General features: G+C 41.6%; 2 protein-coding genes across 6 annotated transcripts in view; both read left to right on the plus strand.

Annotated features, from left to right (window-relative positions):
• The first annotated feature begins 113 nt into the window (after window positions 1–113).
• On the plus strand, window positions 114–8,489 carry Uqcrh (ubiquinol-cytochrome c reductase hinge protein). 2 transcript variants are annotated; one of them, XM_078026189.1, is made up of 5 exons: window positions 145–274; window positions 4,033–4,059; window positions 4,488–4,635; window positions 4,780–4,941; window positions 8,273–8,489. In XM_078026189.1, the coding sequence occupies exons 3-5, from the start codon at window positions 4,573–4,575 to the stop codon at window positions 8,303–8,305; spliced, it is 258 nt and encodes an 85-aa protein (XP_077882315.1). In that variant the 5' UTR covers window positions 145–274; window positions 4,033–4,059; window positions 4,488–4,572; the 3' UTR covers window positions 8,306–8,489. The 2 variants fall into 2 exon arrangements, with proteins under 2 accessions (XP_077882314.1, XP_077882315.1); XM_078026188.1 differs by lacking the exon at window positions 4,488–4,635 and having other exon boundaries at window positions 114–274.
• Window positions 8,490–17,489: 9,000 nt separating this feature from the next.
• Window positions 17,490–26,622, plus strand: part of Nsun4 (NOP2/Sun RNA methyltransferase 4) — a 30,175-nt gene continuing 21,042 nt past the window's right edge. Inside the window, exons 1-2 of one of the 4 annotated variants that reach the window (XR_013427755.1) lie at window positions 17,490–17,763; window positions 21,851–22,185. Coding sequence is in view for 2 of the 4 variants with exons in the window: in XM_078026190.1 (XP_077882316.1) it covers window positions 17,671–17,763; window positions 21,851–22,185 (428 nt within the window). In the remaining 2 variants the exon portion in view is untranslated. The remainder of the gene's footprint in view (window positions 17,764–21,850; window positions 22,186–26,622) is intronic. The other 3 variants (XR_001230175.4, XM_078026190.1, XM_005317989.5) reach the window with 3 other exon arrangements.

The raw sequence follows: 26,622 nt of genomic DNA on the forward strand, positions 1-26,622 counted from the left end.
TAGCAAAGCCGCTTTAGGTGTAAATATTAGTTCCCCCTACCTCCTGCCTTTAACGGGTAGTACAAGCCAATTCGAGCGTGTGTTCACGTCTACGAATAGTATGCCGCACTTCCGGCCAGATCGCCGGATATCCGCTGAGTGACCCTTACGAGTCCTTCTTGATCCTGAAGTGGAGTGGGTGCCGCTGTTTCTGCTGGTGGTGTTGAATCTGTAGCCGGACATGGGCCTGGAGGACGAGCGAAAGATGCTGACTGGATCCGGAGATCCCAAAGAGGTCAGGCAAGGCGATCGGCTCGACCCTTTTCACTGCCCTGAGGCCAAGGACCTAGCCAGCTAAAACACAAAAAAGCCAGGGCCCTTTTAATCAGAGTTAGCCCTCTGTGATTTGTAGGGCCTGGAGAGCTGATTCCAAATACCCTTCCTCCGTATATTTGTCGAGTGACTTTTGGAGAGGTGGCGGACTAGTCCCTCTGGGTCCCGGCTTCCTGGTTCTGTGAATGTGGTGAAGGATTAACAAGAGCGACTAAACTTTCGTAGTTCGTGTTTTCAGCTAGTCGAGTATTTTAAAGGTTTGTGGACCAAACGGACCGACGCTAGTCTTAACCCCATCTCTGATCAGGAGTCCCTACACCACATCTGTGGAAGTTCCGGGAATGTGGCCTTGCATTAGTTTCTGTGAAAAAGTGGTTCTTTTCTTTTTCTAAATAAAAAGTTCAATCCATGTTTCTTTGGGGCGAGGGAGTTGTATTTTGGGGGGACAGTGTAGGAACTTGCAGTATAATTCTGTGGTGGAAGAGGGAGCTCTTTTCCAGACTGAATGGTGACGACATCATTAATATCAATATTTGACTGCTTACTATTCCAGGGCTTTGTGTGTACTAATACAATCAATATAATATTCTTATGAGGTATTAAGTACTATTATTATTGCTATTTTTACAGAAGAGATAAAAAGCATGGAGAGAGGGGGGCTGGGGTTGTGGCTCAGTGGTAGAGCGCTCGCCTAGCATGCTCTAGGCCCTGGGTTCATCCTCAGCGCCACATAAAAATAAAGATATTGTATCCGCCTAAAACTAAAAAGTAAATATTTTAAAAAAAGGATAGTGAAGTATGCCCAAGGACACACAGATAACAAAATGTGGTGGCACACACTTGTAATCCCAGCAGCTTGGGAGTCTGAAGCAGGAGAATCCTAAATTCCAGGCCAGCCTCAGCAACTTAGCTAGACTCTGTCTCAAAATAAACTAAAAGAGATAATAGGAAGGGAGCTGGGGGCATGCCTGAGTGGTAGAGCACCCCTGGGTTCAATCTAACAACAACATACAAAATAAGGGTGGGCTGTGCTCAGTTGTTGAGTGGCCCTGAGTTCAATCCATGTTACCCTGTCCCTATCCCCCCCCCAAAAAAAAAGAAGAAAAGAGAGAGAAAGAAACAATGTTTAATGAAAAAGCAGAATTTAGGGGCAGGAATTGTTGCTCAGTGGTAGAGCACTTGCCTAGTTCATGTGATGCACTGGGTTTGATCCTCAGCACCACATAAAAATAAAGGTATTGCATCCATCTATAACTAAAAGTATTTGTTTAAAAAAAAAAAAAAAGCAGAGCTGGGTGTGGTGGCGCATGCCTGTAATCCCAGCTGCTGGGGAGGCTAAGACAGGAGGATCATGAGTTCAAAACCAGCTTCAGCAATGGTGAGGTGCTAAGCAACTTAGGGTAGTGAGACCCTGTCTCTGAATAAAATACAAAATAGGGCTGGAGACATGGCTCGGAGGATGAGTGCCCCTGAAGTAACACCCCCCTGCCCCCCCCCAAAAGAATCAGAATTTACATCCTATATAACATCTTCACATTTATGAAAAACTTTTTAAAAAATATTTATTTTTTAGTTGTAGGTGGACACATATACCTTTATTTTATTTGTATGTGGTGCTGAGGATCGAACCCAGTGTCTCACACATGCTAGTCAAGCGCTCTACCACTGAGCCACAACCCCAGTCCCGTATGAAAAACTTTTGACAATGTGAGACCAAATACCTGCTTAAAAGTTGAATCAGCTTACCCTTTACTTGCAGCTTTGTGAGCTTTGATCCCTTCTAATAGTAGAGGAGATTGTATTATTTTGAAAACATAATGGTTGTTGATCCTGTTTCTCATATATATATATATATATATATATATATGTATATGTATATATTTTCCTTTCCCCTAAATATAAACACCTGCATGCGAGGCAAATATCTTTTTTTTTTTTTTTGGTGCTAGGAATTGAACCCAGGGCTATTTAACCACTAAGCCACGTCCCCAGCTCTTCTTTATTTTGAGACAGTCTAAGTTGCTTAGGGGCTCTCTAAGTTGCTAAGGCTAGCTTTGAACTTTGATTCTCCTGCCTCGGACTCCTGAACTGCTGGGAGTACAGGCATTTGCCACCAGACCCCGCCAAATATCTTATTTCTGACAAGTCCTTGAGATACTGATCACACTTGACTCTGCAGCAGATTTAGACCTATGCTGATGCTACTGTGGGCAACTTGTTACTAACCTAACCTAAAAATTTAAAGTTGTGTGCTTGAATCAGAATAGGTAGGGCCTGATATTTCCAAGCTATCAAGTAGAGTTATGTAGATCTTTAGTGCACTTATATGGATCCACAAGCCAAAAAGCACTGACCATAAAATCATCTTTGGTTAAATTTTGGCTGCAGAAGTTTTAGGTTTGAGCATTTTCATATTTCAAATTCAAGTTCAAAGCCCAGAAAAAAATGGCTTTCCTTCTAATTTGGTTTGGAAAGTAAGGACTAAAGTTAGCTATTTCTAGCAGTTCTGGACTTAAAAGTTCTGTTGGTCCCATTATAAACATCTGACAGCTTGAGTCTATATCATAAAATGTCTAATTATTGTATGTGATCTCTAAACTGGAATTACTTAAGGGATTGTTGTAATTAATCAAATCATAACAGACATGAAGGTGCTTTATAAACTGTAGACTGTCATGCACACTTAGGTTTTTGGTAACGAAAGTAAGACTGTGTCGTGAAATATTCTTGAGATTTGTTTTAATCAGGTATAGTAAGGTGACAGACATGAAGACAACTGCCTTTTTTATGTGGGAGTGTATACTAGTATTAAACCCTGGAGCATTCTTGGTCTGAGTTACATTTCCAGTGCTCCACCTCCCCCCATCTTTTGTGTGTGTGTGTGTGTGAGAGAGAGAGAGAGAGAGAGAGAGAGTGAGAGAGAGAGTGTGTGTGTGTGTGTGTGTATGTGTGTGTTTTCTTGGCAGGCCCCAAATTTGGGATTCTCTCTCAGCTTCCTAAGTAGCAGGGACTACAGGATTGTGATTCAACATTCTTTGCTCACTGCCAGACATCATAGTGCCTGACACATATAATAATAATGATTACATCTTGCATTTTCTATTTTATCTGTCATTGTTCATTGCCACCACAGCCTGCAAAACAACTGCCTTTGAAAGAGTTTATTATAGTTCCTGAGAAGCGGGAATGCCGCACACAGTGTGTGTGTGTGTGGGGGGGTGTTATGTAGGGAAGTAAGCAGAAGAAGGAATCATAGGAAAAGTATGTTTCAGAGCCTTGTATTGTGGAAGGAATGGGTGAGGCAGTGGAGGCAAGCTTCATCAAGTTTGGGATTGGATAGTTTGAATAATTTTGGAGAGCTCTAGCCTAGGGGGCTGACCCTGTGTTTGGCCTTAAGGTGATCTAAGAAAGGGGAACTTTGTGTGTGAGACTTACATAAAGGAAGATGTTTGCTATATAGGCTTTGGATTGATTAGGTTGCATATGAATGAAAGATGTGTTTCTAGGCAAGTTGTATGCTCCTCTAATTAACTAGCCTTGGGAAGGCAGGATTAGCTCTCAGATTAGCAAGATTCCTAAAAAGTCAAAATTTTGTAAAATACAGAAAATTTAAAAAAACATGATTAATATATCTATTCTCAGTAATTATAACATCAATATGATTGGGAAAATGTATGTCATAAAATTGCGGCTGACATTAATTTTGTTTTCCTTTTGTAGGAAGAAGAGGAAGAGGAGGAATTAGTGGTAAGAGCTGTCTTAGGTTTGGACCCATCTCATAAAAGCAAGAAATTTGAGCTTTATGAAAAACTGAGGACATTTTTAAAGAATCTTTACATGACATCTTGAATAACAGGGTGGAATAAAGCTTTAACACTACTTTGTAATGGAGTGTTTGGGAGTGTGTATGTAAATTTGGTCTTGGGGCTTCTTTGGTCACACTAGGAAGCTATGTGTGGTTTAATAAAAAACTCTGGAAGGAACTTTTCTGAATTGTTCTCTGTGTTAGCATGGTCTTTCTAACTGGGTAGCTGGGGTGGAATAGGCCTGGTTCTCAGGCAAGGGAAATTGAAATTTTAGACATAACTTACACTAAAATGCTGTGTTAATGAGTAAAGCCTCCAATAGAGCTACTTCAAGTTTGGCCAGGTTTCCTTTACCACCTTGTTTTTCAGATAGGACTGAGGCTTTCAGTGCATACTGACAACCTTGGAAGGCAGGAATGTGAAACTTTTCCCTACTACTTAGCATCAGAATTGAATGGGAGACCCCATTTTGCCCTTTCTGGCAGCAGTGTGGCTCTGCCTGCTGGCCTTCTGCACGGTAATTCAGAGGCAGCACCTTGGTTTGGTGGTTATATTAGCAAAGCATGTGTGTTTGGTGTATCTCTCCTATATCCTCCATTTTGTTCTCTCTCTCTCTCTCTCTCTCTCTCTCTCTCTGTCTCTCTCTCTCTCTGTCTTTCAGGATCCCCTAACAACAGTGAGAGAGCAATGCGAGCAGCTGGAGAAATGTATAAAGGCCCGGGAGCGCCTAGAGCTCTGTGATGAGCGTGTATCCTCCCGATCACAGACAGAAGAGGATTGCACAGAGGAGCTCTTTGACTTCTTGCATGCAAGGGACCACTGTGTAAGTCAGTTTGAAGTCAGGAAGTAGAAAGCTTACAATGGTCAGGGACATTTGGTGCTGACAGTCTTCCCAGATAGCAGTATGTCAAGTACAATGCCAAACATTTTATATAATCTTACCTAAATCATTACCACTTATACTGGAGATAGTTATCATTATGCCATTTTACAAATAGAAGCTGAGACTCAAAAAAAAAAAAAAAGATGGGGCTGGAGTTGTGACTTAGTGGTAGAGCACTTGCCTGGCATATGTGAGGCCTTGGGTTCGATCCTCAGCACCACATATATGTTAACTAATTAATTAATTAATTAAAAATTGATATATTAATGTGTACTGCTACATAGTAAGAAAGCTGGGTTTTGTTTTTTTTGTTGTTGTTTTGTTTTGTAGTATTGGGGATCAAACCCAGGGCCTTTGCCTGCTTAGGCAAGTGTTCTACTACTGAATTATACCTACAGTTCTGATTTTGTGCCCCCCCCCCCATTACTGGGGACTGAATCTAAGGGTGCTTTACCACTGAACTATAACTGTAGCCCTTTTTATTTTTTAAGATAGGATCTCACTAAGTTGCCTAGGTTGGCCTTGAACTTAGGTCCTCCTGCCTTAACCTTCCAAGTAGCTAAGCTTACAGGCGTGCACCACCATGCCCATTGATTTTTGTACCTTTTTCTCTTTTTGGTAGGTGGGATTGAACCTGGGGCAATCAAAATTAACCATATCCTTAGTCCTTTATTTTTATTTGTATTTTTTGATACTGGGAATTGAATGCAGGGGCACTATACGACTGAACTACATCCCCAATTCTTTTTTCTTTTCTTTTTTTTTTTTTTTAATATTTTTTAGTTGTGGATGGACCTTTATTTTATTCATTTATTCATATGTGGTGCTGAGAATCAAACCTGGTGCCTCACACATGTAAGCCACAAACCCAGCCCTCTTTCTTTTTTTAATATTTATTTTTTAGTTGAAGTTGGACACAATACCTTTATTTTATTTATTTTTGAGTGGTACTGAGGATGGAAGCCAGGGCCTTGCATGGAACCCAGGGCTTGTGCTAGGCAAGCACTCTACTGCTGAGCCACAACCCCAGCCCCCCCCCAGTTCTTTTTACCCGCCCCCCCCCCCCGCCCCCCTTTTGAGTCAGCGTCTCACTAAGTTACTAGGGCTGGCCACAAACTTTGAATCCTCCTACCTCAGCCTCCTGAGTCCCTGGGATTACAGGGTGTGCCATTGCAACTGGTTGTTTTGTACCCTAAAGTAACAGTCTGTTAATTTATATCCTTCAATGTGTCTTGTACATAACAGTACATAGTAGTTGGTCATTTATTTATTTATTTTAAAAGCAGATTTGGGCTTGACTCTTTTCTTATACAGAAAGGTATTTTAAGTAAATTTCATGTAAGCAGTTTGATATGGTTGCTTCTATTAAAACTGATTGGGCCGGTCACGGTGGTGCCTGCCTGTAACTCCAGTGGCTCGGAAGGCTGAGGTAGGAGGATCACGAGTTCAAAGCCAGCCTTAGCAAAAACGAGGCACTAAGCAACTCAGTGAGACCCTGTCTCTAAATAAAGTACAAAATAGGGCTCATGTTGAGTGCCCCTGAGTTCAATCCACAGTACCTTGCTCTCCCCTCACCCCCCCCCCCACACACACACAAAAACTGACTGGGTGGTCAGTAGGTATATGAAAAGATGTTTGACATGGCCTGTGGTGCAGCTCAGAGGTATATTGCTTAGCATGTGAGATGCCCTGGGTTAAATCCCTAGCAGCAAAAAAATAAAAAATAAAAAAGATGATTAACGTCATTAGCCTTTAGGGAAATGCAAATCAGAGGGCTAGGGGTATATAGCTCAATGGTAGAGCACTCATTTAGCATGTACAAAGCCCTGGGTTTAATCCCTACCACTGCAAAAATAGAACAAAACAAAAAAATCAACATACCAGGTAATAAACATTGGAGAGGATGTGGAGAAATGAGAAACCTAACACACTGCTGGTGGCAATGTAAATTTTGTAGCCAGTCTGGCAATTCCTCTTAAAAAAAGGAAACTGACACATGCTACAATATGCCTGAACTTTGAAGACATTATGGCAAATGAAATAATTGTATCATAAAAGACAAATATTTTAGCCAGGTGCAGCGGTGCATGCCTGTAATCCCAGCAACTTCGGATGCTGAGGCAGGAAGATTTCGAGTTCAAACCCAGCCTTTGGGGGCTGGGGTTGTGGCTCAGTGGTAGATTTTTCATCTAGAATGCATGAGGCACTAGGTTCAATCCTCTGCACCACATAAATATAAATAATATTGTGTCCACCTAAAACTAAAAAAAAAAAAAACCCAGTCTCAGCAACTTAGCAAGGCCCTAAGCAATTGAGTGAGACCCTGTCTCAAAATATTTTCAAAAAGGGGATGTGGCTTGGGTGGTTAAGTGCCCCTGGGTTCAATGCCTAGCACCAAAAAAAAAAAAAGATTTTATCATTCCACTGTGGTATCTAAGGTATCACATTCACAGAGACAGAAAATAAAGGGTGGTAGACAAGATCTGTGAGGAGGAAAAATGTAGAGTTATGTTTAATGAGTAGAATTCCAGTTTGGGAAAATTTAAAGGTTATGGAGCTCATTGGTTGCAGAACAGTGTACCTGTACTTAATGCCAGAGGAATGCATTTATAAAACCATGAAAATAGTAAATGTGTATTTTTACCACAGTTTTTTTAAAAAATGAAGTACTGAACATGCTACAACATAGATAAATCTAGGAATGATTATAACCTCAGAATGGTATTCACTGACGACACCCCCCCCCCTTTCAAACTGTCTCACCTCATACCCTTCCCCCATTTTATTTTCCTTGTAACATTTACCACTATCAGAAGCTGCCTTATTTATGTGCTTATTATATTCCCTCATTACTCTATGTTCTGTAAACAACAGAGACATGGTGTTTTGTTAAGTTATAACTTAGCACTTAGAACAATACCTATCATAGAGTAGGTGTTCTATAAATCTTTGTTGAATTAATAAGTAAATGTTATCATTGGAATAGGAAGTTTGAGTTTCTGTAAGGAAGGCAGGAAGGGCAGATTTGTGTGGTGTTAGGGGATTTAGGTCCTTGCAGGAAATGACATGCCAGTTCTAAAGAATAAAGATGAAAATGGGAGGATTCCAGATAGAAGGGATCAACTGAGGCAACTGAAGGGAGTTCATTATCTCAGTTATATAAAGGGAATGATGAGAAAGGAGTCAGTACTATTCCAGGTGATGAAGGACCTTCCTTGCAAGCCATGACATTAAAACTGCCAACTGATAACTTTCTGTTCTTTCCATCTAGGTGGCCCACAAACTGTTTAATAGCTTGAAATAAATGTGCACTCTCAATCACTGCAGCCTTCATCACGGGGCATCAGGATATTTCCTTGTGGTTTTGAACATGCATTTGTTTTCTAATTTGTATAACTGTAAGTTCATGTGAACCTCATGGATTTTGGCTTTAGGCAAGTAGCATCTGTATAATTGATTGCATTTTAATAAAAATCCTGTGATCTGCAGATCTGCCTCATGTCCTTTTTTCAAAATTTAGTCTTTATTTTTTCCCCAGTGCAGAAATACTTAATTTTTTTTTCTTTTTCTTGCAGTGCTAGGCTTTTAAACTCAGTGCTTTTTACATGCTAGACAAGTGCTCTGCTAGCAAGCTACCTCCCTAATTTAGATTTTTTTTTTTTTCTCAGATTGAACCCAGGGGCGGTTAACCACTAAGCCACATCACCAACCCTTTTATATATTTTATTTATATTTATTTTTTAGGTGTAGATGGACACAACACAATGCCTTTATTTTATTTTATTTTTTTATGTGGTGCTGAGGATCGAACCCAGGTCCTGTCCGTGCTAGGCGAGCGCTCTACCGCTGAGCCACAATCCTAGTCTCTATATATTTTTTTTAGAAACAGGTCTTGCTGAGTTGCTTAGAGCCTTGCTAAGTTGCTAAGGCTGGCTTTGAACTTGTAATCCTCCTGCCTCAGCCTCCCATGGTGCTGAGAGTACAGGTGTGCACCACCACACCTGCAGAATTTTTTTTTTAAATTTTTAACTACATACAAAGAGAATAATCAACCCCCATGTACCCATCACCTGCCATGTATCTCTTAGTGATACTTTTTTTATATATCATTGTCATAAATAGTAATTACTCAATATTAAAATTCTTGTTCATACAAAAGTTTCTCTTATCTCACTTTTGAGAGCTTTTTATTTTGTTTTTTGGTACTAGGGATAGAACTCAGGGGTGCTCAGCCATGAGCCACATCCCTAGCCCTTTTTTTTATTTTAAAAGAGGGTTTCATTAAGTTGCTTAGGCCTTGGTGAGTTGCTGAGGGTAGCTTTGAACTTGTAATCCTCTTCCCTTAGCCTCCTGAGTTGTGGGTGCCACTGCCACCTGGTTTTTATTTATATGTGGTGCTGAGAATTAAACCCAGTGCTCACACATGCTAGGCAATTGCTCTACCACTGAACCACAACCCCAGCCCCACAAGGTTACTTTAAAAAAAAAAAAGTCTTTTTCAGTTGGCTGTAGTACCACATTCCCATAATCCAGCTATTTGGAAAGCTGAAATAGGATTGCAAGTTCAGGGCTAGCCTGGGCAACTTAGTAAGACCCTGTTTCAAAAAAATAAAAAGGGCTGAAGATGTAGCTTAGTGGTAGAACACCCTTGGATTCATTCCCTAGCACTTACCAAGGAGAGTAAAGAGGTTGTGGGAGGAGGGTTACTGGCATCCAATCGGATGAGAAAAGGCACCTGGGTTAATTGTGCTGGCAGTGTAAGATTGGTTATATACATCGGAAGGATAATGGGAGCTAGCAATAAAAAAGTGGAGTTACAAACATGGAAAAGGACAAAATCCTGAGGTATTGATAGGAACTAAAAATAATAGATTTATTTAGTGAATAAATACAGATGCTAGTATGAGTATATGTAGGGAATATATATATTCCTTAGCTCTGTCCTCAAAAAGGACTTCATTCTCCAATAAAAGGAACCAAGGCTTTTTGGAAGAATGGGTGAATGGGTGATTCTAGGGCTGGGACAAGGGAAGTATAAATGAATATTTTGTTCCAGGAAGGAGGAAGTGCTGGAATAGGGCGAGGTCTGTTAAAGGTACACAGAAACCATTAGCCAAATCTACACAGTATGAGCACCAAATATACAAAGATTACTGGATTATAACCTGTTGAAGAAAAGTCCATTAATCCATAATTATGCAAATAATTAAATTGGTTGTAAGTTTTGGTGTGGAAGGGAATACTAATGAATTATAAAAGGAGAAAGTAAACTGGAGAAACCTGGCGAATAGCTTACATGAAAGCTGACAAAGGTCATTCTACAAAATTGGGCATTTTACAAAATAATCCTTAACTTTTGTCAAGGTTTTGAAGGTCAAGAAAAAACTGAAGAACTTTTAGATTCAAAGAGATAAAATGATAATGCAAGTGAATTTGAACTGAATCCTTTTGTTTTTAAGGACAGTTTGGGATCAACTGAATATTGGATGGCAGTGAGTATGTTAAAGTTTTAATTATTACAAATTAAAAAACCCTCACAGGCACAGTGGTGTACACCTGTAATCCCAATATCTCAGGAAGCTGAAGCAGGAAGATCACAAGCTTGAGGCCAGCCTAGACAACTTAGTGAGCGCCTACCTCAAAATAAAAATTAAAAAGGGCTAGGGAGGCCAGGTGTGGTGGTGCACACCTATAATCCCAGCAGCTCAGGAGGCAGAGGTAGGAGGATGGCAATGCAAGTTCGAAGCCAGCCTCAGTAATTTAGTGATACCCAACTCAAAATAGAAAATAAAAAGGGGTGGGGATGTAGCTCAGTGGTGGTGCCACTCTGGGAGTAATCCCCAGTACTGAGCAAAAAGAAAAAATGTTAAAAGAAGTTTTGCAGGGGCTGGAGCATTTGCCTAGAATGTGTGAGGCACTGGGTTCAATTCTCAGCACCACATATAAATAACTAAAATAAAGATACATTGACAACTAAAAAATATTTTTTTAAAAAAATGAAGTTTTGCAGAAAAAAGAGACTTAAGATACCAAATGGAAACTTATTTATATGAAGGAATATACGGTCTCAGAAATAGCAAATATATGGGTAAACATAATAGATATTAGATCTTATTATTTATTTTTGGTACCAGGGATTGAACCCAGGGGTGTTTAACCACTAAGCCATATCCCCAGCCCTTTTTATTTATTTATTTTTTTTATTTTGAGACAGGATCTTGCTAAGTTGCATAAGGGCACTGGCTAAATTGCTGAGGCTAGCTTTGAACCCAAGATCCTCTCTCAGCCTCCTGGGTTGCTGGGATTATAGGTATGTGCCACCATACCCAGCTGGATCTTATTTTATTTATTTATTTTTAATCTTCTGGGTTATCTTTTTTTTTTAATACTTTTATTTTTATGTGGTGCTAAAGATTGAACCCATGGCCTCCATTGTGCTAGGTGACTGCTATACCTCTGAGCCACAACTCCAGCCCCCCCCATCTTAAAAAAAAAAAAAAAAAAAAAAAACCAGGGGCTGGGGTTGTAACTCAGTGGTAGAGTACTTGCCTGGCACATGTAAGACACTTGGCTTTGATCCTCAGCACCACATAAAAATAAATAAAATTAAAATATTGTGGGCTGGGGATGTGGCTCAAGCCGTAGCGCTCGCCTGGCATGCGTGTGGCCCGGGTTCGATCCTCAGCACCACATACAAAGATGTTGTGTCTGCCGAAAACTAGAAAATAAATATTAAAAAAAATATATATTGTGTCCATCTACAACTAAAAAAAAATATTAAAAAAAAAAACCCAAATAGCTAACATGGTTGGGCATGTTGTCTACAGGTCAGTCAATTCTGCAATATGGGAGGCTAAGACAGGAGGATCAGAAGATGGAGGCCAGCCTCAGCAACTTAGTGAGACCCTATCTCTAAACAATAAATAAAATAAATAAAGATTCAGTGGTAGATGCCTTGCCTGGCATGCAGGAGGCCCTGTGTTCAATCCCCAGTACCAAAGAAAAGAACTCTTCACCCAAACAAACAAAAACTAACACAGAAATAAAAGTTAAAAAAAATAATAATAAAGTAAAAAAAAAAATGAAATTATAGGACTAGGAGTGTGGTCAAAACCATGGGTTCAATCCCCAGTATTGTAAAAGAAAAGAAAAAAAGAAAGAAATTATAAAGATAAAAGCAGCCATGGGTGCACTGGCACATGCCTGTAATCCCAGTGACAGGAGGAGTGCAAGTTCAAAACCAGCCTTAGCAATTTAGCAACGCCCTAAGCAACTTAGCAGGACCGTCTCAAAATAAGAAATAAAAATGTGGGCTGGTGAGATAACTCAGTGGTAAAGCACTTGCCCAGCATGCATGAGGTCCTGGGTTCAATCCCCAGCACCACATAAAAATAAACAAACAAAAAGATTTTTTTTAAAGATATATTATTTTAAAAAAAAAGAAGAAGAAATAAAAATGACTGAAGATGTGGCTCAGTGACTCAGTGCCCCTGGGTTCAATCCCTGGTAGCAAAAAAAAAAAAAAAAGAGGGAGAATAATATACTAGTTATCAATATCAGTAATGATATCCTATAAACTTAGAAGTCAGTGATATTTTTCTCCAGAAAGCAAATAAGTTGGCTTTGTGGGCCATATAGTCTCTGGAAATAAGTACAGTAGTTCTCCCTTATCCACAGTTTTGCTTTCTATAATTTCAGGTAACCACAGTCAACCATGGTCTGTAGATCTTAAATGGAGAATTCCAGAAATAAATTCATAAGTTTTACTTTTTTATTTTTATTATTTTGTGACACTGGAGATTGAACCTAGGGGTGTGATATACATCACTATCCCTTTTTTTGGCGGGGGCAGTACAGAGCTTGAACTCAGGCACTCAACCACTGAGCCACATCCCCAGTCCTATTTTGTTTTATTTAAAGATGGTCTGAGTTGCTTAGCACCTCACTTATGCTGAGGCTGGCTTCATACTCGTGATCCTCCTGTCTCAGCCTCCTGAGCTGCTGGGATTACAGGCCTGTGCACTACTCTTGGCCATCACTAGGCCCTTTTAAAATATTTTTTAAATTTTGAGACATGATCTCAGTAAATTGCCAAGGCTGACCTTGAACTTGGGGTCCTTCTGCCTCATCCTGGGATTACAAGCATGTGCCACTGCACCTGTCATGTTTTAAATTGCAGGTCATGGGCTGGAGGTAATAGCCTAGTGGTAGAGCACTTGTCTGTAATGTGCAAGGCTCTGAGTTTGATCTCCAGCAGCACACACACTCAATTCAAAATGTCAAAACTGGTGCAAGAATAATAAGAATATTTTGCTGGGTATGGTATTGCCTGCCTGTAATCCCAGTGGTTTGGGAAACTGAAGATAGCAAGTTCAAGGCCAGATTCAGCAATTTAGCAAGTAATGAGACCCTGGTCTTAAAAAAAAAAAAAAAAAAAAAAAAAGGGGTAGGGATATAGCTCAATAGTAAAGAGCCCCTGGGTTCAATCCCTACTACCTGCCCACCCCCTACACTGCCCCCACCCCGTCCCCCCTCCCCACAAAGAGTTATTTATTTATTTTGGTATCAGGGACTGAACCCAGGGGTGCTTAACCACTGGGCCACATCTCCGGGCCTTTTAATGTTTTATTTTGAGACAGGGTCTCTTAAATTACTTAAGGCCTTGTTAAGTTGCTGAGGCTGGCTTTGAACTTTGATCCTCCTACCTCACCCTCCTGAGCTGCTGGGATTATAGGCTTGTACCACCCTGCCCAGCAAGAATCAAAACTTTAAAAAGCACTATTCTCAACCTAAGCACACTCGACAATGTGGGTTGGATTATTCTTTGTTGTGGGCAGGGCTGTCTGGTGTGTTGTAGAGTGTTTAGCAGTGTTGTTAGATGCTAGATGCCAGAAGCACGAGTTTTAACAACCCAAAATGTCATCAGGTATGATCATATGTTCTCTGAGGGAAAGTCAAAATCACTTCAGTTTGAGAACCACTGCCCTGTATCAACTGAAGAAACTGAATAATTTAAAAAATTTCCATTTCTTCATATCTCATCATTCCCCTAAAGAAAAACAACAAAAATAATAACAAAAAAGCAAACATCTAACTTCAGGCCCAGATGACTCTACTATTGAATTCTATCAATCTTTTAAGGAAGAAATAATGCCAATCATATGCAAATTCTTTCTGAAGTTGGGACACTTCCTAAATTCATTTTATAAAGCTGACATTACTGTGATGACAAAAATCAAAGATATTACTAGGAGAAAAAACTGCAGACAAATATCCTTCATAAACTCAGATGTGAGAATTTAATATATGAAAATAATATGTCCTGAACTAATTTCAAAACTACACTAAGAAGGGGCTGGGGATGTGGCTCAAGTGGTATGCCTGGCATGCGTGCGGCCCTGGTTGGATCCTCAGCACCACATACAAACAAAGATGTTGTGTCCGCCGAAAACTAAAAAATAAATATTAAAATTCTCTCTCTCTCTCTCTCTCAAAAAAAAAATACACTAAGATTTCATCTCACTCCAGTCAGAATGGCAATCATCAAGAATGCAGGCAACAATAAATGTTGGTGAGGATGTGGGGGAAAAGGTACACTCATACATTGCTGGTGGCACTGCAAATTGGTACAACCACTATAAAAACCACTATGGAGATTCCTCAGAAAACTTGGAATGGAATCACCATTTGACCCAGTTATCCCACTCCTCGGTTTATACTTAAAGTCAGCATACTACAGTAAAGCAGTCACATCAATGTTTATGGCAGTTCAATACACAATAGCTAAACTATGGAACCAACCTAGGTGCCCTTCAACAGTAGATGAATGGAAAAAGAAAATGTGGTATATATATTCAATGGAATTACTCAGCTTTAAATAAGAATGAAATTATGGCATTTACCAGTAAATGGAGTTGGAGAATATCATGCTAAGCGAAATAAGCCAATCTCAAAAAACCAAAGACTGAATGTTTGCTCTAATATGCCACTGCTAATTCACAATAAGGGTGGTGGGGCACTAGAAAAGAATAGTTACCTTAGATGAGGTAGAGGGAAGTAAAGGGAGGGGAGGGGATGTGAGGATAGGAAGGATAGTAGAAAGAAATAGACATTATTACTTTATGTATATAGTGACTGCATGACCAATGTGATTCTACAAACTGCACACTTGGAAAAATAATGTTATATCCCATCTATGTATGATATATCAAAGTGTATAAATGCATTCTACTGTCATGTATAACTAATTAAAATGAATTAAGTTTTTTAAAAAGCAGCCAATATGTGCCAGACAAGGTGGGACACATCTATAATGCCAGTGAGGAGAGGTTGAGGCATGAGGAGAGGAAGGTAAAGACCAGCCTGTTCAACTTTCTTTTTTTTATATTTATTTTTAAATTGTAGTTGGACAAATATCTTTATTTTATTTATTTTTTATGTGGTGCTGAGGATCGAACCTAGGGCCTCACACGTGCTAGGTGAGCAGTCTACCACTGAGAAACAACCCCAGCCTAGCCTGGTCAACTTGATAAGACCCTGTCCCAAAATTAAAAAGATGAGAGATCTAGTTTAGAGGTAACACTTGAAGAAAATCAACAATCATTCATGATTTTTTCTTCATTCATGATTTTTAAAAATCTCAGTAGACTAGGAATAAAAGGGAACTCTCTTCAACCTAGTAAAGGATACACACACACACATACAACTACAGCTAACATTTAATGGTGAAATACTGGCTAAGAATGGGAACAACACAGGAACATTCACCACCACTTTTATTCAGCAGTGTACTGGAAATCCTAATCAGTGGAATAAAGCAAAGAAGAGAGAGAGAGAGAGAGAGAGACAGACAGACAGACAGACAGACAGACACAGACACAGACATATGGGAAATAAATGTTCTTATTTACAAAAGACATTAAAAAAAATCTGGAGCAGGGGCCAGGATTGTGGCTCAGTGGTAGAGCACTTGCTTAGCACATGTGAGGCACTGGGTTCAATCCCCTGCATCACATAAAAATAAACGTATAAAATAAAGGTATTGTGTCCAAAATCTGAAGAGATTTCCAAAAAAGTTAGTACCAAGTTAATTTCCAAAACTAATGATCGAATTTTGCGTCAGGATACAAGATCAGTACACAAAATCAAATCAATTAATCTTTTTTTTTTAAGAGAGAGACAGAGAGAGAGAGAGAATTTTTAATATTTATTTTTTAGTTTTCGGCGGACACAACATCTTTGTTTGTATGTGGTGCTGAGGATCGAACCCGAACCACACGCATGCCAGGCGATCGCGCTACCGCTTGAGCCATATCCCCAGCCCTCAGTTAAACTTTAATATGTTAGAATTTCTTGGCAAATGAACAAAGTGAGCCTGTCACTTCAAGCAAAATAATTCACTGTATTTGTTCCCAGCAATAAAACAAACTTTCAAACAAAAATTAGGATTTTTGAAAAATTTGTACCCACTGTTGTAAGCTTAAAAGTTTCATAACATTTGGAGCTGGAGTTGTGGCTCAGCGGTAGAGTGCTTGCCTAGCATGTGCGATGTCCTGGGTTTGATCCTCAGCACTACATAAAAATAAATAAATAAAACAAAGGTATTGTGTCCAACTACAACTAAAAAATAAATGTCTTAAAAAAATTTCCTTGGGCTGGGGATGTGGCTTAAGTGGTAGCGAGCTCGCCTGGCATGCGCGGGGCGCTGGGCTCGATCCCCAACACCACATAAAAACAAAAAATAAAGATATTGTATCCACTTAAATACTAAAAAAATAAATATTTTAAAAAACTTCCTAACATTTAATCATTTTTGTGATACATTAGTGATATTAACATATGTGATTTTTTTAAAGATGGATCTGGTCTAGAAATTGTATGGGTTTAAGGGATCTTCTGGCCTCAGCCTCTCAAGTTGCTGGGACTACAGATGTGTGCCACCATACCCCATCAAATATTATTTTGGCTGTATTAGAGATCAACCTAGTCAGTGTCTCACGAACGCTAGGCAAGCTCTCTACCACTAAGTTACCTCCCCAGTCTTTTTTCTTCTGTTACTGGGGATATGAACTCAGGGCTTCCGTCATTCTAGGCATACTAACACAGAGCCACAACCACGGCCCTTTATTTATTGGTATAGCGGATTGAACTCAGGAGCACTTAATTACTGAGCTATATGCCCAGTCCTTTATTTTATTTTGAAACAGGTCGCGCTGAATTGCGTAGGGCGTTGATAAATTGCTGGGCTTGCCTCAAATTTGCGCTCCTCCTGTCTCAGGCTCCCAAGTCGCTGCGATTACTGGCGTCGCCACAGCGCCCAATTCCTTCCTGCGCCTTTTTTTCCTCCTAACTTCAAAACTCAATCACCAACTCCCGGTTCTCTCTAATCCTCTAAATGGGTTAAGAACCTTTTGGGAGTCTTCAGCACTGCTCCAAGGATCTAGGCGGAGCCAACATTACGAGTGCCAAGTTGCTCTTTTCTAGTACGCCTCTGGCCTCTGGCCTAGCGCGATTTGACTTGCCATTTAGAGGTGGGCGGAGCCCTGGGAGAGAGTCAATTCCCTTCCCCTTTCCTTCTCCTACCCTTCAAAGTAGCGCACATCATTTCCCCGGAACCCAAGGAACGGTAGCTGCAGTTCCGGTCGGATTTACCAGGCGACGCACGCTGATATGGCTGCGCCAATACTGAGGGGCGTCCGGGAGCTGCTGAAGCATGCGAACTTCGCGCCGGTCCCGCGAAGACTCCGACATAAGAAGAAGTGGGTAAGGTCTGGGCGGGGTCTCAGCGGGGAAGCTTTTCAGCTTCTGCATTTCTTAGACGCCTCAGGTGAATTCGATATGCTAGTCCCATTTAGAACCCCTCGGCCGCTTTCTCTCCGCCCTTCAGGGAGCGTCACCGCCTCACGTCTGTTACGTCACTCCCCGTCTGCCTTTTATCCGTCACAAATCTTCGACTCTTTCCTGTTAACGTAGTAGTATCGTGACTCCGCCTCTCTAAGTTACGTCATCACCTCCGCCCTCATTCTTTCCGTTATGTCACCATCTTTTCTCTCCTGTGCTTACCTTTCCCTTGGCCCTCGCTACCCCCTCCTCTTCCCTTCCTCTTCCCTTCCTCTCCCCCATCCCTCACCCTTTCCTCCCTTTTTTCTCCCCCCTCCCCCCATGACTTCTAATTCTCCTTTCCTTCTTGAACTTTCAACCGGGTTGACCTCACCCTTTGAAAAACGCACTAACGATTTCCCTCCCCCTCCTGGGTGTCCGTTGCCCTGCGGGAAAAGATTGAGCCCCCTCCTCACCCTTGAGCTGCCTCAGGCGTCCAAAACAGGTTACAGCGACCACCATAACCAAACTGTGGGTCCTTCCCCAAATGCAGGCAAAAGGTGCAAAAACCCCCCTCCCCCCAAAGACCCTTGCTTCACCGGCATGTCCCCCAGCTTACCTCCTCGGATCTCTTCCCCGCCCCCACCACCTCCCTCCCCACCCCCACAGGAGAGATGTTCTTTTGAACCCTGTTCTTCCCCACACGTTGGAAGGCCGTACTGCCATGGGCCCAGACACTCTAGTTCATCTCCTACAAACCCATGTTTTGACCGGTTCGGCTTTCCGGAGTCACCCTCTGTCCGTCAGCGGAGCACGGTTTGCAGCTGGATCAATTCCCCAAGAAAGCAGCATCCTTGTCCTCCAAGTCCTTACTTTGAGCAGCAACCTTACCACTGTTGCTGCGGTCAGGTGACCTCTCCTGTCACTCATCAGGCCCCAGGAACCAGCCCGATGACCTCTCCTCAACTCACTCATGTTTGCTTAGAAACTGGCCCCTTGATTTCACCTCCCTTTATTCAGGGTTCCCAGGGAACTTGTCCCATAATTTCACCTCCTCTTACTCATAGGCCCCCAGGAACTAGCCTCATAATTTCATCTCCCCTTGTTCACCGGCCCATGGAAACTAGACCTATATTTTCTCCAATCATTTCTCATAAGGTTTTGGAAATTGGGACCATGACTTCCCCTCTCCTTTCTCACTGGTCCTCAGGGAGAAGTTATAATGACCCTCCTCTTTCCCCAGCATCTTCCCCAGCTACTGGCAGCCTTTATCAGTGCCACCTTAAGCTTCCAGATTCTTGTGAACCCAAACCACAGCTTGACCAGTCCATTGGGAAAAATTGTGGCTGCCAACTTTCTTCTCAGGCAGGCATGTCTGGCTCTCCTAACTCACCTGAGGAGGGCTCTTTTCATCTTCCCCCAGAGGCCCACATATCTGCCCCTGGGACCGCTTACTGTGCCATACACCTATCTCCTGAGAGTAAGGGTTCTCCTTGTTCACCTCAGTCTCAGGTTTCCGGGAAGCCTTGCTTTGATCCCCTTCTCTCCTGGGAGACTGACCAGAGCTCTTACCTCTTTGTAACCCCAGGCACTGTGATTTCTGGTCCTCCCTGTCCTCCAGAATCGTCTCTTCCCCAGTGTCCCTGTTCTGGCCTGTGCTATTCTTCACACTTGGGCAACCAGTTTATAGCTCCACCCCAGTCAGCCCCCCGCAGAAGCTATAATGAACCTCCTCTCCCTACCCCAGTTTCCCCACAAATGAAGTCCCCCAAATTCTCAGATTTAAGACAGCAGCATATTCTCCACAAATGTCACTCCCTAGTTAACACTCCCCAGCACGCTTCTGGCCATCCCAAGCCCTCTGAGGCTGGCACCTCTCCTCTGCCTCCCTCCTGCTTCTCTGGTCCTCGTGTGGAGCCATCTGTCACAACTCCTTTGAATTCTTGCCCAAAAGAACTTCCCCCAGGAACTGCCTTACCTGCTATGTGCCCTGGAATCGTCAAAACTACTGCCCCTACTTCCCTTCCCCTTAGCCTTCCTTGTGAACCTGTCATACCCAATAGTTATCCTAAGAGCAATCCCCATCGACCTCCCTTAGTTCCCCCCTGCAATACCCACCTATACTCTGTGGTTCCCACCACTTCCCATCCCTGCCAACTTCCTGGTTCCCTCAATCGCTCTACAGTTCCTCCCTGTGGCACCTATGGCACTCCCAGGGGTCCACCTGTACTCCACTGCAAGCCTGTGGCACCTCCTTGTTCTACCCATATCTATTCTTTTATTCCTCTGAGAACACCCTTTGACCCCCAGTCTTTACCCATTATCCCCCGAGCTCGGCCCTATCCTGATACTATCCCCTGTGGCCTTCATAACTATTCTGTGGCCTCTCAAGGCCCCTCCAGAGTGCCACTCCAGATCCCCTACAGCTGTCCTTTGCCTTCACCCAAGAACTCTATCTGTAGCAATGATCCCAGCTGTAGTTCATCCATTGTTACCAGTGAAAGTCATGTTAATGAGAGCAACAACAGGACTGTCTCCAAAAAAAAAAGTAATATCAAGAGTCCAAAGCATAGTGAAAGTGGGAGCCAGAGCTCGAGTCCGTACCATAGCAGAAGTCGGAGCCAGAGTCCGCAAGATAACAGAAATCAGAGCCGGGGTCAAAGTAAAGTAGAGGACGAGACTGAGAGTCCCCAAGTTGACAGCAATCAGGACCAGAGCAAGAGTTCTGACCATGGTCGAAGTCGGAAAAAAAGCAAGAGTCCCCGTAATGGTAAAAGTCAGGGCAGGAGCAAGAGTCCCCAAAACAAGAAGAAAGGTCAGGGTCGGAACAAGAGTCCCCGTCAGAAGAAAGGTCGAAGCAAGAGTCCCCGCGCTAACAAAACGTAAGGGCCAAGTCAGAAGACTGGTAACAAGACTGACTACCAGCCATAACAAGTATTCCATCTGCAGCAACCAGGACCAATTTGTGGACTCCTCATCTGAAGTCTTCATTTGCCTTTTAATCTTCCTTTATTTTCTTCAAATCTGACTTATGTCCCTCACTGCTGTCCCCATAGCAGTCATCCTAGAAGTCTCTGTCTTGATTCATATCTCAAGGTTCTGTGAACTCTCCTTATCCCACCCTTCTTAGAGTCTGGGAACTTTCCCCAAATTACCCTCAACACTATGGTTCAGAGCATTATGGTTCCAGACACTGCATAATCTTTGGTAAGTTACTGTCATCTCTTCATCAGTTGTGGAAAGTTGTTTTTTTGTTTTTTGTTTTTGTATTCTCCATAGGGCTACTATTGTTGTATTCAGGTAAGCTAGTAGACATAACAGACTTTAGAAAGTAGAAGGGCTGTTTACAGGAAAAGTGTCTTGATTTTAAACCCAAAGCCTTCCCAATACCACCATAGTTTATTTCAGAAATAAATACTGTAGTACCCCTTAATCCATGGTTTTGCTTTTCATAATTTCAGGTAACCACAGGCAACCATGGTCTGAAGATCTTAAGTGGAAAATTCCAAAAATAACTTCATAAGTTTTATTTTTTAATTTTTATTATTTTGTGGCACTGGAGCTTGAACCCAGGGGAGTCTTAGGCTGGGGTGAAGCTCAACATTAGAGTACTTGCATAGCATGCTCAATGCCCTGAGTTCAATCCCCACCACTGCAGGTGGAGATGGGGGCCAGTCTGGAATAAGAGGAATTTAAGAGAATGGTCATTCAAGAGAGGACTCTTGAACAGAGCCAGTAGAAATTTGGATCAGTGGTTAAGGACCCTTGGGTTCAATCCCCAGAAACAAACAAAAAAACCGACACATGGTGAGAGCTAGAGATTCCTTTGCTTCCTTTCATAGACCTAAGGTAGGAAGGCCAATTCCTTACCATTTTTCTCTCTCATACTTCTTTGTTAGGCAGAGGCAGAATGCGGAGGTGGGAGTGGATACTAACTGGATCAAAGTTTGCCCTTGAGCTCTGAGATACTGGTGGGGTCAGACAGTAGGGAATAGAGGCAAGACTGGGAAGACTGCCCTTTCTCTTTTAGGCAGCAACAGAGCCCAAATTCCCTGCCAGCCAGCTTGCTCTGCAGAATTTTGACATGACCTACAGTGTGCAGTTTGGGGATCTTTGGCCATCGATTCGTGTCAGTCTTCTCTCAGAACAGAAGTATGGTGCACTTGTCAATAATTTTGCTGCTTGGGACCATGTGAGTGCTAAGCTGGAGCAGCTTAGTGCCAGGGACTTTGTGAGTGATGCCATCTCCTGCTGGAAATTGGAGCCTGAGAGTGGTCACTCTGCAACCCTGTCCCCAGACTGCAGTCCAAATCTTCGGTGCTTCACTTTTGCCAGAGGAGATGTCAGCTGCTTCCCTTCTGCCAGGTAGGATCTGGAGCCATGACTGGGACTGCCCTACCAGAGGTAGAATGAAGGTTCCCAACTTCTGCCCTCTGTGATAAGGATCATAATATTGCTAATTTTCTGGTGTGCTAATTGCTATTCATAATGTTATTCTGTTTTGTTCTGTCAACATCTTGATGAAATAGGTAAATTATTACTCCTCTTTTACATTTGAGGAAACTGAGGTGCAGAGAAGTTAAATTACTTACTTGGTTTAGCTTCTTTGATAAGGTTAGTATGTAGACCCAGGTAACCTGCTCCACTGCCTTCTATAGGAAACAACCACCTCTTACATGAGCATTCACTGCACCCTGTCCAGTTAAAAAGCTTGTTATTCACAGCTGATTTTGCCCTCACAGCCACCTTTCAAAGTAAGTAGGACAAATAATCTTAGATACCAAAGAGGAAGTGGATTTTCTTAAGAAATGGACTCTGCCTAAGGGTACAAGTTAGTGATAGACCTGGAAAAAGAAAAAAATTTACAGTCTCTTGATCCATTACTCATATATATGAAGTTGAATGAGAAAAGACTCTAGAATCAAGTGCTGAATTGTGTGTTGAGAAAAGGAGAAAAGGAGAGCTCAGTGTTATAGGATGTGGAAATTGATCTTTGAATGATTGATTGATTCATTCAATAAATATTTATTTTCTACCAAATGCCAGGCATTTAAGTGCCTTGGTTACTAGTACACAAACCATCAAGGAGCTTCTGGTATGGGAAGGAAGACAACTATTAAAAATCTCTTTATGGGCTGGGGATGTGGCTCAAGTGGTAGCGTGCTTTCCTGGCGTGCGTGCGGCCCGGGTTCAATCCTCAGCACCACATACAAACAAAGATGTTGTGGCTGCCAAAAACTAAAAAATAAATATTAAAAAAATTCTCTCTCTCTCTCTTTAAAAAAATTGAATATTAAAATCTTTAAAAAAAAATCTCTTTATGCCAAGTGTGGTGGGACATGCCTATAATCCCAGTGACTTGAGAGGCTGAGGCAGGAGGATTGCAAATTCAAGATCAACCTCAGCAGTTTAGTGAGGCCCTAAGCAACTTAATAAGATCCTGTCTCAAAAAATAAAAAATGGGGGCTGGGGATGTGGCTCAAGCGGTAGCGGGCTTGCCTGGCATGCGTGTATAGGGGCTGGGGATTACAACTCAGTGGTAGAACGCTTGCCTAGCATGCTTGAAGCCCTGGGTTGAATCCCCATACCACCAATATAAATGAATGAATAAATATAAAAAATAAAGACTTATTTTTTTTAAAAAAGTATATCGCAGCCAGGAATGGTGGTTCAGGTTTATAATCCCAGGCTGAGGCAGGGGGTTCACAGGTTTGAGGCCATTCTCAGCAATTTAGCAAGATCCTGTTTCAAGAAAAAGGTGGGTTGAGCTAGGAATGCAGCTCAAGGATAAAGCAACCCTGGGTTCTATTGCCAGTAGAGGAAAAAAAATTAGATATAGATATAGATATATACATATAAAATGTTTCTCAGGGGCTGGGGATGTGGCTCAAGTGGTAGTGCGCTCGCCTGGCATGCTTGCAGCCTGGGTTAGATCCTCAGCACCACATACCAACAAAGATGTTGTGTCTGCCAAGAACTAGAAAATAAATATTAAAAATTCTCTCTCTCTCTCTCTCTCTCTCTCTCTCTCTCTCTCTCTCTCTCTCCTCACTCTCTCTTTTAAAAAAAAAATTAAAAATGGGCTAGGCATGTAACTAGTGGTAAAGTGCCTCTAGGTTTAATCCCCAGTATCAAAAACAAACAGTTTGAGCTGGGCACAGCTACTTGGAAGCCTGAGGCAGAAGGATTTCAAGTTTGAGGCCAGTCTGGTTAACTTAGACTGTTTTTCAAAATAAAACAACTGGTAGAGCACCATTGGGTTAAATTCTTAGTCTTGCCCCACTGCCCTCCAAAATCCTGTTAGGTCCTATAATTAGAAGATCTAACCAAATGTTTCTAAGGAAGTAAAATTTAAGCTAAGACCTGAACATTGGGGTGAGAGGTGAAATATGAGGCTATAGAAGCAGGCAGGAGGCAGATTATAAAGATTTTAAAGGCCATGTGAAATTCTGGACTTTTTCTCTAAGAGGAAACTCTGAAAGAGTTTAACCTGGGTAATGACATGACCAGATTTGAAATTTTAAAATATTACTCTGGCTGCAGCATTGAAAGATTGAAGGTGGTCAAGGGTAGAAATAGAGATATAAATTAGCAATTGTCCTTATTACGGCTTGAGAAAAGGCTGAATGCTTGAGAAGAGTGAACAGTGAGACTAGAAAAGTATATCTGGAGGGGTGTGTGGGAGAACCTTTATTGTCTAGAGATTACATTATAAGGAAAAGGGATTTATCTGATAGCTCAGGGTTGCTGGCCAATAGTTGGGATTGCCAGAGCTGAATGGCTTTGGGTCTTATTCCCTTTAATACATGTTGCTGTAAATTGCTAAGATTTGTTCTAGAGAACCACCAAAAAAGGTTCTGAGCATATGAAAAGTAGTATTATAGGTTTGGATGTGAGGTGTCCCCCAAAAGCTCCTGTGTTAATGCAGAAATTCAGAGGTAAAATGATTGATTTATGAGGGCTATAACCTAATCAGTCCATCCTAATTTGAATGGTGTAACTGAGTGGTAACTATAAGCAGGTGGGGGCATGGCAAGTGGAAATGGGTTACTGGAGATGAGCCTTGGAAGAGTTCATTGCCCCATGGTGCCATTTCTCTCTGTCTCCTGGCTTCCTTAAACAGAGTGGCTATGATGTTCTGCCTTGCTATGATGACCCAGAGCAGTGGAGGTTGGCCCACCATGAAATCTCTAAAACCATGAGCCAAAATAAACTTCTCCTTTAATTGTTCTTGTTAGGTATTTTGATTATAGTGACAAATCCTTGACTAACTAACGCAGGTAGTGATGCATAGTGATTATAAGCATGGACTTTGGAGTCAGACAAACCTAGATTTGATTCTGACTTCACCACTTGTTAGACCTGTGATCTTGGATAACTGAGCCTTGGCTTCCTGTATTACTAGATAACACTATAGCTCATTAGCTCATTAGGTGCTAGCCACTGTTCTAATTTTTTTTTTTTCGAAGTTGCCGAGATCCTCCTGCCTTAGCCTCTTGAGTTGCTGGGATTACAGGCATCTGCCACTGTACCCCCTTCTAAGTTCTTAATTTATATTACTTCCTTTAATTCTCATAATAACCCTATCTGGCAGGTACTTTATTGTAAATAGGAATAACTAAGGTACAGAGAAGTTGAGTAATTTGCCGAAAGTCACACAACCAAATGAGCAACTTGGCCAAGTTTGAAATCCAGGCAGTCTGACTTTGGAATCAAGCTTTACCTGTGTTACTGGGTCATGGTGAGGATTAAATGAAATTATGCATATTAAGCATCTAGCATAGTGTCCTATGATAGCATTCATAAATGATACCTCACTATTAATGATATTCTCATCAAAATTGTGCTCAGGAACATTTTAGTCATTGTGTAAGGGAGGATAGGTTGAGCCAGGAATTGAGGTCAGTTCTGAGCTTTGGCTTTAAGCACTATGTAGTCTCTTAAGTTTCATGAGGTCCTTGGCACCCATTCCAGAGGCTTCTATTCATGAAAGACACTTTGGGAGAAGTGAGGTAATAGAGCTATTACAGTGAACAAAGCAGACAAAATCCCTTGCCTTCATGGAGATCACATTCTATCTACCAGGATGAGATAGAGAAAGGAAATACACACATATAAAGTAAATAAGTACTTTAAAGAAAAAAATGCAGGGCTGGCAGAACACTTGCCTAGCATGTATGAGGCACTGGTTCAATCCTTAACATAACTATGTAAAAATAAATAAATAAAATAAAGGTGTTAAAAAAGAAAAAGAAAAAGAATGCAGACTAAAGACACAGAAGATGATGGGAGGGGCTGGGGTCGTGGCTCAGTGGTAGAGCACTTGCATAGCATGTGTAAGGCATTGGGTTCGATTCTCAGCACCACATAAAAATAAGTAAAGGTCCACCAATACCTAATAAAATATTTTTTAAAAAGATGATGATGGGAATAAAATACTGTTATTTTAGATAGAATATTAAAGGAATGCCAGTGTCTCCAATGAGGTAACTGTGTGTGTGTGTGTGTGTGTGTGTGTGTGTGTGTGTGTGTGTGTGTGTAGAAGGATACTGGACGTTGAAACCAGGGCCTTCTGTATGCTAGGCAAGCACTCTACCACATCATCATCATGTTTTATTTTGGGACAGGACTTTACTGAGTTGCCAAGGTTGACCTTGAACTTGGAATCATCCTGCCTCAACCTCTTGAGTAAGTTACCTGGGTCTACCAGTATGCACCACAGTGCCTGGATTGATGAGTATCTTTTGAGGACAGACATGAAAGAAGTGAGGAAGCTCATCAGGGATATTTAAAGGAAAAGTT

The sequence above is a fragment of the Ictidomys tridecemlineatus genome, chromosome 11 (assembly GCF_052094955.1).
Source record: "Ictidomys tridecemlineatus isolate mIctTri1 chromosome 11, mIctTri1.hap1, whole genome shotgun sequence".
NCBI lineage: Eukaryota > Metazoa > Chordata > Mammalia > Rodentia > Sciuridae > Ictidomys > Ictidomys tridecemlineatus.

Excerpts from the sequence above, each read along its gene's own strand:
- Uqcrh (XM_078026188.1), top strand. The coding sequence starts at position 221 with ATGGGCCTGGAGGACGAGCGAAAGATGCTGACTGGATCCGGAGATCCC. Across the intron at positions 275-4,032 it reads GATCCGGAGATCCCAAAGAG|GAAGAAGAGGAAGAGGAGGA; the intron begins GTCAGGCAAGGC and ends TTCCTTTTGTAG. Across the intron at positions 4,942-8,272 it reads TGCATGCAAGGGACCACTGT|GTGGCCCACAAACTGTTTAA; the intron begins GTAAGTCAGTTT and ends CTTTCCATCTAG.